Source organism: Centroberyx affinis, unplaced genomic scaffold (assembly GCF_046629955.1).
Source record: "Centroberyx affinis isolate AG114_WGS23_722 - 3 ecotype Tasmania unplaced genomic scaffold, CSIRO-AGI_Caff_v1 ptg002505l_1, whole genome shotgun sequence".
NCBI classification, from domain to species: Eukaryota; Metazoa; Chordata; class Actinopteri; order Beryciformes; family Berycidae; genus Centroberyx; species Centroberyx affinis.
Window position 1 is genome coordinate 366,622 of NW_027280727.1, and position 10,531 is coordinate 377,152.

Sequence of the window (10,531 nt, forward strand, 5' to 3'; positions counted from 1 at the left end):
ATTTAACGATTCAATATAATCATCATCGCACAATGGGCTTACTAGCCTTTCAGAATAAAATTTAATGGCACAGATTCTATGGTCTTGAGAAATGAGGGTCGCCAGCTGACAAACCTTGGGTTGTTGATTTTTTTTTTTTTTTGGAAGAACATGAATTATAGCCTAGAATTTGTTGTGTCAGAAATATTTTTCAAGGCGAACTTCCCAGATGTAGACTTAATATCGAGTAAATAAATCTTGCAGTGCATCAATAAAACTGATTTGGCTAATCCCCGTTCAATGACAGCCAACAGTTAACATCTCCTCAGCAGCAGGCCATTCCCTCTGAGGCAGCGATTTCCTATCACAGTCCAGTCATCACGAAAAACACCACAGAGCTTATAGGAGTGAATGAATCTTACCTCGCTGAACACCTCTGTGGGCGCGTGACGAAACGCTTTTACCGATTTAGCTGCAAAACCATTGTCGCCGGTGCCAGGTGACATTGAGCGCGCTGTGTTGCTGCTCCCTGATCAAGCCTGTTGTGGAGGAAATCCACTTGACTGACAGGTGCAACGACCAATGGGCGGCGGCCGGAGGAGTACACTGTTCTTTTTTTAACCAATGAGAAGCAAGAATTAAAGATCGAGGTGTAGGATCACCCAATTTCAGTACCACAGGAGCTGTCCGGTGTGCTAGACGGTGACCCTCTCAGGTAACCCAACCTACAGTATATACTGTGCACACTATGGTCAGGCTATACAGAGGTTCTCAAAGTGAGGTTTGGGGGCTACCAGAGGTCCTTGCGACAGTTCCAAGGGGCTCAATTTCACGTTGGCACAACTAAAGAATGTATAAAGCTGAGTGTTTATCCTATATAAATATATATACACCTTCTCAGATGAGGTTTCTTTGGACAAAACCTCATCAAATGGGGTCCGTGGTCTAATGCACGTTTGCAGGCTTAAGATGCAGTCTCGCAGTCAGACTATCTCTAGGAGGCGGTAGGGCTGCAATATGTATGAGACATGTAGTTGGTGCGCTGCAGTGTGCAACTGTTCTACATAATAGGACGAACTAAAACAGCCAAACAGTAAACAATAAACAATTAATGTGTATGCCACGGGCATTGACACATTTGGGAAAGAGAATGGAGATATTATGTAAACATTAGGTTGCAATGCTTAGACATTCTGTGAACCCAATTCCTTTAATTAACATCTTGTTTTATTGTTCTGTACAAATACAAGACTAGCATCTTAAACAATGCAAGATATTAAAAAAAACAAAAACAAAAAAAAAACAGAAAAATTCATGACCCGTTTCCTAAAATGCCTAGTTTGTGAGCACAAAGATCTGCATTTTAAATGCCATCTACGAAAGAAGACACATTTGGTTCAGGAGGTAAAATAGAACCTAAACTCACCACTATTAGTCTTTCTAAGTGAGTGATTTTAAGAAAAAAAGACTTAATAACTGGATGCAAGACTTGTAAACCATTGTGCAAACTCCTTTTATTCCATATCATTCCTCTTCCTATCAGTATGAAAATAAGCTTGAACAAAACTGTGGCATTAACATTGAGGTACACCAGCACCATACATCAGTTGTCGCATGAGTTGCTACAGAACATTTCATTCAGTGTTCTCACAGCACACTGTCTTGGCAAACGACCCAACTTATAAGAACATGTAAAGAAGTAAAACAAGGGAACTAAAAGCAAAAAAAAAAGTAATAATTTAGGAAGAAAAGGGATTGGTAAGCATTGAAGGGTTACTAAGAACTTTCTGATATCATGGCAACCAGGTTTAAAATAAATATAGCATCATCAGCAAGAAATTACCATTGTCTCTCTGTCCATAATTCAGAGTCCAAAGGGTGAGGGTGGTGAGAACTGAGTCTTTTGATGGCAGACAGCAGGACGTATTGAGGTGACATGCCGTATCCCATATGCAGCGTTCTTTACGGAGAATAAGATGTCAATTACAGGATAATGCAGCAAAAGTCAGAATCTGCCGCAGCCATTCAGGACTGACAGAATGACACGTGCAGTAGCATCTTTCACTCGCCTGGTAACCCAAACGTTACCTCTTGCTTGTTGGTCATTTAAGACACAGTCACTCTCCTGTCTCATACAACCACTGCTTGTTCCGCTTCGTCCACCTTCACCATCTCCCCCTCCATCTCCACCTCCATCTGAGTGTTCACAACCTGCTGCCCGTCCACCTCCCCCGTTGTCATGTGCACCACCTGGATCTGCACCCCGGCCTGCTTCAGTCTCTCCATGTCCTCCTCACACATCTCCGCCATCCCGCCGTCCTCCACCACAACCGTCGTCGTCTCCGTCATCTCCATCACGTCCACCGGCTCCACCGTGACGTGCTCCACCTGGATCCCGTCGTCCAGCAGGACCGTTTCGGTCCCTTCTATGTTCTGTGTCGTTATGGTGAGGGCAGCGGTGGCGGCGGAGTCGGCGACGACCAGCTCCTCGGCCGCCAGAGACTTATTGTCCCCGATGCCGTGGATGTCTTTGAGGTGGGCCTTCAGGTCTCTGGGGTGGGTGAACCACAAGTCGCACATGGTGCAGTGGTTGGGCTTGACCCCCGTGTGGCTCACCAGGTGGTTTTTGAACTGTTCCCAGCTGTTGAATACACTGCTGCATACCTGACAGAGGAGGTGGGGGAGAAAACAGTCAGTCACAGAGAAAAGAGAGGACTAAAAACATTATTGTTTTAAGTTCAAATGATTTTCAAAACATTGCAACTTAGATTAAAGGTTTTCAAAAAGCTAGATGTATAACAATCCTATCTCTAAATATAAATTCATATACAATGCTAGGTTCACTGTAAGACAGTACAATACAAAACAACTGTCATATCAAAACTTAGGAAGAAATTAACACAAAGTTGCCTATGATGGGATTTTTATTCTTGCCTAGTATATATTTGAATGGATAGAGAGAACAGCATCTTGCTATTTGGGGGATAATATTGCGATTGATTTGCCCATGTTGTTACCATATGTTGCTAGTCACATCAGATTGTGGCTATAATTGCATTTTCAGCTTGCCAAGGTAAATTGTCACTTTTTTCCATATCCTACGTTATTGCAGGACAATTCATTATTATCTAGGACAAACACAGGAAATTGCCTTCCTGCCAAACTGTACCTGGCATTCATAGAGTTTCTTACGTCCCTTCTTGGCCCCGGCCCCATTCTGACATGCTGCCATGTGGCATTTCAGTGTACTGTTCCTAGCAAATCGCTCATGGCAGTCTGGACACTCATAGGGTTTTTCACCTATATGTGGACACAAAAAGACACAAATATATGAAAATGTATAGTCCACAACACAGCAACGCAGCACGTTTCAACAGAAAACCTGTAACAGGACAGATCTTCAGGACAAATATGATATATGATGACAAAAATCTATGTTGAGTACTTCATGTGGACAAACCGTAACACTGAGCCATTCTATTATGATGTCATTCTCACCGGTGTGCTTCCGCAGATGCTCCTTGAAGTGGCCAAAGTGGTCAAAATGCTTCTCACAGTATTCACACACGTGCACTTTCTTCTGGGGCCTCTGGTTTCGAGACAGCTCCTCCGCCTCAAAGTGAAATGTGTTGATGTGCTGCTTCAGGGCCCCCTCTCGCGTGTAGGCTTTGCCACAGTGGCTGCACACATGGGGCTTGTCCAGAGAGCTGACGTGTGTTTTCATGTGCTGTTTGAGGTGGTAGTACAACTTGAAGCTGCGGTCACACTTGTTGCAGCGGAACATGTTGTCCACTTGGGAGATCTGGACCTCTACGACTTCGACATTCTCCAGGACCTTGGAGGCAGTCACTGTTTCCTCCTGGTACACAACCTCCTGCTGAGCACAAACACAGACATACAGTAATGTAGTAATAGAATTTTTTAGTCCATAGCTGACCAATTTTTTAGTCCATAGCTGACCAATTTGCAATTACTACACGCACACAATTATGTCAGTATTCGTCTTACTTTGATTATGGAAACGATTCAATTAGTTTCTGTTGGACACTGTAATTATTGCCTGAACGCACTGTCATGTTTCTTATCCCTTACAGGTTTCAGTCAATCATTTTCGTCATGTCATATACTTGTGTAATACTGCTACCATAGATTGTGGATGCACTATGCAGAGCAGCTGTATGCAGAGCAGCAATCTTTTCAGGCAGTGGTTAGAGCAGGAATAACAGTCCACAATGATGATGGTATTCAACCACACATTAAAAGGCTACTTGATATTTACATGTCTTAACTGTATTTAAATAGCAACAACAAAATGCCTTGGAGTGAACAATGTGTTTCACCACCAGGCTTATTTTGTTATTGCTGTTTTGATACACTAATGATATGCAAATATGAAACAGCTCTGAGGCCCTTCTGTTTGCGGTTGAATATTTCTTCTTTTTATGCAGTCATATTGCTCCCATGGCAATTCTGCTATCAGCATGTTTACCCACAATTTATCCAGTGCTAGGACTTGAGGCTTGAAGGCTGCAGACAGCTGCAAAAATTAACTGCTTGTGTTATGTTGGGCGAGTGTCTCAACTCATGAAAAATTGTGATGAACAACCTTACTCAGAGTCTGGTGTTTACATGCTCAAAGAAACCTCCAATGATACAAATGCAATTGCTGTATTTCTGTCTTTATCCCAGTATTAATACTATTGTTATTAATACTGCAGTGTTAACAATCCATACCAACTAAAGTAAAAATTCAAGGACATGAAAAGTAGTTTTAATAACAATCTGTGCAAATGCAATATACCTCTTCTATGCCATCCTTCTTGATCACCTGTAGCGTAGGTGCCCCTTGCTGGTACTTGCTGGTAATGTCAGCGAGCAGAGCCAAAGCAGAGTCATCTGAGGCAGCCTGGGCGTTCTTTGCTGCATCGACCACCTCCTCCAGTCCCGACTCCTCCACCTCAATGGCGCCCTCCCCAATCACCTCAATCTCCACCTGGAGGAACATAGAACACTATCAGTACTGACAATAAAATGTGTGGGAAAAAGATATGGTCACTTGTGTTCAGTTCTTACTTTGGACAGTCCTAGCACAATGGACATTTATTAGTGCTGTAAAATTCACTGCTTTCAACCATAATGTCCACCGCTTTGCAAGGAACTACATCTGTATCAGCGTGCCCACCATAAATAACATAGCACCCAATCACTGACCTGTTCCCCTTCCACTGAGGGTAGAGTCTCGGTGATCACATTAGAAGTCTCTGCAATCTTCCTCTTTTTGCCTTTGTTCTTCCCCGTCAAACCTGCCGAGGAACTCTCACTCAGCCTGCAGAAGAAGAAGAGCTGTTGTTCAAAGGTCGAATATGCCGTTTGAGCTTAGTAATCCTTCAGACAAATTCGTTTCCATCTCATAGAACACTTGACCAATAAATCGGTCAATGCATGATGTAAATTAAGTTTAGAAATCAAAACAGTCAAAAAAAGGGGTTCGCTTCTTGAGCAGTTATAGGTGGCAGGTGCACATAAGTCTCACTTGTTGTTAAGAGCCTTGATGGCCTCCTGCATCTGGAGATACTCTGCTGCCTTCCAGACATCGTAGGCCTCCTCCTCTCCGCCTACAGCGAGAGTGGCTGTGTAAGTGAACTCCATCAGCTGGCGGAAGGCTGAGTTACTCACTCCTGTCAGAGAGTGGCAGAGCAACAGTGCTGGGTGAAGGATATCCTAGATAACATCTACTAAGGGAGAACAATTCACCAGTTTCATATATTTCAAGTTGCTCATATGTTGTAACTCAGTGTGGTCTATGCCTGTCCTTATAGTATAAACTAACTTGGCTTAAATATCAGTGAGCTGCACATTCTTAGCTGGGGATGTATGGAAAATAAAACACAGAAAGTGTTTAATACTTGGCATCAAGTAGACTGGGAAAATGTTTGGTAAAACCTGAAGAGTGTTGTGAAGCATCATAAATGCATTACAAATGCATGTATTCCCTCGATATTTGCATTATAATAATGCCAGAAAATTATATGCAGTTTAGTGGGTTTATGACATGCATTGTAATACAGTGAATCGGTGTGACTGTTATGAGATTGTTATTAGCTATATAATTGGAAAAAGGGTTGAAGCCCACAGCTTTTGTGTGTTCTAGTATATAATATCACATTGTTATTGTAATTATAATGCACTCTTTATGATGCTTTACAATACTTTATTCAATGAAGCTTTAACTCTAGAACCATAGAGATTAAACTAAGGAGACTGACTGTCCAGTTTGCAGAAGGTCAGTAGAGCAAAGCATACCTTCTATCTCCACCAGTGGCTCCTGGGTAAAATCCTGGAAGAACTTGTGGAAAAACTGACTGCATGCTGCCAGCACTGCTTTATGGGCTCTGAACTGGTGACCTGCACAGCAACAGAGAGGAAGAAATACCAAGCTTTATTTAGGACCTCTTTTAAGATATCATTAAATATGAAATATGAAAATGTGATTGTTTTCTATTTTTTTACAGACCGTCCACAATCAGGGTGATGTCTGTGAACTGGTCTAGTTGTCGTTGTTCATTCAGTTTGTCCAGCATGACCTTATAGTGGGCTGGGAACTCATTAGCACAGTCCACCTCCACCTCCACCTCCACCTCAGCCGCCATTATTCACCTGGCCCTTCTCTGCAGTGAAGAAGATGGATGAGCAAGTGTTAAACATTAATTAGTAGAGGGCAGGTGCACATGTATTCATTATACATAACATGATCTACATGTGGAATAAGGTGAAATGTGCCTGGAAAACATACAGTGTTAAAAGACAAGGGTGGAAGTAACCAATTACATTTACTCACGTTACTGTAATTGTACCTTTTTTTGTGCACATTTCAGTAATAAGTCAGTAATTTTACTTTTACTTGGGTACGCTTTTGCTGAAGTATTCTACATTTTAAATCACATCCATTACAGAGTACAAATTTTGTGGCTCTCCATAAGCATCAGAAACTGGACAATCAGAAACTGACAAATTGTGGAGCATTTGCAGTGAACAGTCAGTCTGCAAATGCTCTGGTAATCTGTCTTTACTTTGTTTGTGCACTTTATTTTGTAATCCAAGTTTTCCAGTTATAAGAATCTAGTTTGAACTCTGTCCTCTCATCCTTTTAGATTTGCATGGAAAAGATGACATCTAACAACACTCTCCTTTCTAAAAAGTAACTCAGTAACTTTTACTGTACTGTGCATTTTAAATGAGCCAGTTAAGTCGACTTTTACACCAGAAGTTTTACTTCCACTTAGGTAAAATATCAGCAAAGTAACAGTATTTCTAATTGAGTAGGACATTCTAGTATTCTTTCCACCACTGGTTAAAGAAAACAAAACTATAGTAACGTTATATCTCCAGACAGACACTAGCTCTATAGGCTACTTGTAGTTTGAAAGCATCGGTGAGTGAGAGGGCCCACTCTAGGAGGACCATTCCACTATTAATGCTAGCTAAACAAGACAGTTAGCATGTCTTTGCTTGCCCAAAATAGAGTGTACAAGTAAAAATCATAATCCTACTACAGTGTAGGAGCGGATCTGGAGTGGGCAGTGCAGAAGACTGGCATGTACTTCAGCCAATCATGCAAAAGAAATCCGCATAGTTCATTTAGCTAGCTTTACTACCTTAGCTAGATGTTAGCTTAACTAGGAAACATGCAAGCATGTCCTCCACAGCAGAACGAAATACATTATTATATGTACCCGCGAGTAAGATGTACAAATATGCCAACTTACCAGGACTAGATACACCTAAGTAATCGTTTTGATATTGGAATAGAAAGGCAGTTACCATAATAAAATCACAAGCTATTGCAGTTAACAGGCCTGTTAGCACGCTCGCCATTTCGCGTTTGACAATCAACATTACGTCATCAAATCGCGCATTAAAATACACTTTTCCCTCACACATTTCCTAATTATAACCGCCGTGGGTCAAAATGCGACTTTTAAACCATCAGTAAACGTACCTCAAATATGACTACGCTGCTTTAGAAAGTAGTTTTGCGATAATATTGCTCTCGACGCATGTAGGGCTGTTCTTCTCTCGTTGCTCCAAAAAGGGCGGTCTTTCAACACTCGGGCCTCAGATTCCCAGAAGCCCTTGCAAACTCAAGGACGCCGAGGAGCGTTGCTTAGTGACAGAAGTGAGTGACAGGTATTCACATCTTTTTTTTTTATCGTTTCATGGCAATTTTTGGTGCATTACCGCCACCAACTGTGCTGGAGTATGAACCAGGGAAACTTATATAACACCAAAGGGGAAAAAGGCTATTCATATGGTTGATCCATCTTATACCTGAAAAGGCCACCGATTTGGCTGTTTACTCAAACATTTATCAATAAACTCTGATGTTACGATGCTTTGTTCCATAATCCAAGGCAAGCATTCATACACAAGCCCATCAGATGTCAAGAGAATCATGTAGGCTATAACCCACAAAAAATAAAAGTACAAAAAAGCCTACAATGCATAAAGCAGTAGTAGAATCAGTAGGACTAGCTTGATTCATGAAATTATTCACTCTTCAGTCATCTTGAATTAAATGGACAGTTCATGTCATTTACTGTGAAAAGTGTTATGTGGTGACATTGTTTCAAATTCAAACTGCAAAATGTTTGTTTCAAAATGTGTTTTCCCTGATGTCAAGGAGTACTCTTTAAATATCTTAGGCTATTTTTTAAGTGTCAATCTTATAACTCTGCTTTGTTCAGCAAGTTATCATTTTGTAACCAGATTACAACATTATACATCTATATAATCTGTTATTCCACAACCTTAAATGTATCAGGATCTGTCAGTGTTTTTCAGCAGGTTTGCTTGCCTCTCAAGCAGTTCTGAGCACTTAATTTGAATTCAGGGCAACCTTTATAAGATTTGAAAATGCACTTTAAAATAATAATCTTCCCCATGAGAAGCAAATTGGTCATCATTGCTGCCTTTCATGGCTACTTTATGAATTCAGACTCGTTTGTGCACACTACAGATGAAAAGAATCCACCGCATTTTGTAAAGATGCTGCAAAAAATACTGCACAGCTACGTCCATTGAAAAAGAAATCTTCAGCTAATATTCATTTTAATGTAAAAAGCTGAGAGGCATTGTGGTGGAAGGCTGCTCTGTTACTGTCCATTGGCTCTGTCTAGTGCCAACTGGGAGAACTGCAGGTCGCTCCAATCTTAAGTTATACATCTTTATTTGACAATAAACTCGCCATTGCTCAATGGATTATTGTACATCTTGTCTTCAACAGTCTGATTACTGTAGGCTACATGCACTCTGCTCTTATCACCTGCTCGTTCCCACTGCAGTATCAATAAGAAATGTGTTGCCAAAAATAATATTGCATAATATTTTTGCAAAACCATTTAGTGTAGCATTAATCATCAGCGTGAATCATGTGAGTGTTTTGGAAAAAAGACTCAGCATGCATGCATCACCCAGCTTTACACAACCAAGAACTTAAGCATCAACCTTCAAGAAAAGATGATTTTATATTGTTTTAATGATGATCAAGGTGTTGTTTACTACTTTCCCAATGGCCTAGTGGAAAATAATACTGTCAATTCAGATCTCTAAATTCACTGATGATGATACGTGTTTTTATAGCTGACATGCAGGTCAGTGTGTCCTGCTAAAGGACATTTGCCAAGGTGCCAGATATTGTAAATGAGTAACACTGGGTCATAAACTCTGGATTACTCTGGAATCAGGACAAATAGCAGGGAATAAACGGTTCCACTTGTCTTTTTTTCTACCTCAAAAGTTCTTCAGTTTTCACAGTTTCAGTGCTGATATGTAGAGATATACTGCTTACCATAAGTTTAGATAATACACTTTACATAGGTATTTAAAGTTTGACCTACAGTATGTGTTTGAATGGATGTTAATTCTCTGCTCAACCAGCAGAAAGTCATTGACATCTATAGGCCTAGTTAAAACCAGACTGGTCTTTGACATCTGTAATCTCATGCTCTAACCCACCTGAACTGTGTGGCCTAGATCTGCATACAGACAAAATCACCTGGCTGATAGGCTTTGAGGCCCTTCACAGACTTTTGAAATTACCATTTTTTTTGTGAATTGTGTAGTTTGTATAGGTCTAATCTGAACTATGAGAATATGCAGCAGGGAATATAATTTGCTCACTTTTGATCATGTTCAGTCTTATTCAATTCTTCTGAGCACTACTATTTTTTTTACAATCACTTTCTTTGCATACACTACTGCAGAATGTTCAAATTTCAAAAATGTCCAGATTATCCCCCCCCCCCCCCCACCAATGTCTGTTGTTGAATGACTCCAGTAATGTGTTGTTTGTGTCGATCTGGCAGCAACATGCTGGACACTGACCAACCAGTTCCACCCTCACTCCTTTTTCACTTCTCCCCTGAAGAGAAAAACAGGATGTCAGAATGTTCTGTTCGTCAACAACTTCTGTCAGGCGACACCATTACCAGCAGAGGAAAGATACATAGGAGACTGTTTAAACTGATTACACCAGTGTAAAATACTTTACAGA

The 10,531-nt window shown here is 40.9% G+C and overlaps 1 protein-coding gene across 3 annotated transcripts; it reads right to left on the reverse strand.

The window, feature by feature from the left end:
- Positions 1–1,223: 1,223 nt before the first annotated feature.
- znf131 (zinc finger protein 131) lies at positions 1,224–8,050 on the reverse strand. Of its 3 annotated transcripts, none has more exons than XM_071534240.1 (9): positions 7,979–8,050; positions 6,494–6,647; positions 6,283–6,384; positions 5,513–5,657; positions 5,191–5,305; positions 4,781–4,972; positions 3,478–3,853; positions 3,149–3,279; positions 1,224–2,643 (listed from the first exon to the last, which is right to left on the reverse strand). In XM_071534240.1, the coding sequence occupies exons 2-9, from the start codon at positions 6,627–6,629 to the stop codon at positions 2,110–2,112; spliced, it is 1,731 nt and encodes a 576-aa protein (XP_071390341.1). In that variant the 5' UTR covers positions 6,630–6,647; positions 7,979–8,050; the 3' UTR covers positions 1,224–2,109. The 3 variants fall into 3 exon arrangements, with proteins under 3 accessions (XP_071390341.1, XP_071390339.1, XP_071390340.1); XM_071534238.1 differs by having other exon boundaries at positions 3,478–3,856; XM_071534239.1 differs by lacking the exon at positions 7,979–8,050 and adding an exon at positions 7,746–7,761 and having other exon boundaries at positions 3,478–3,856.
- Between the last annotated feature and the right edge of the window lie 2,481 nt (positions 8,051–10,531).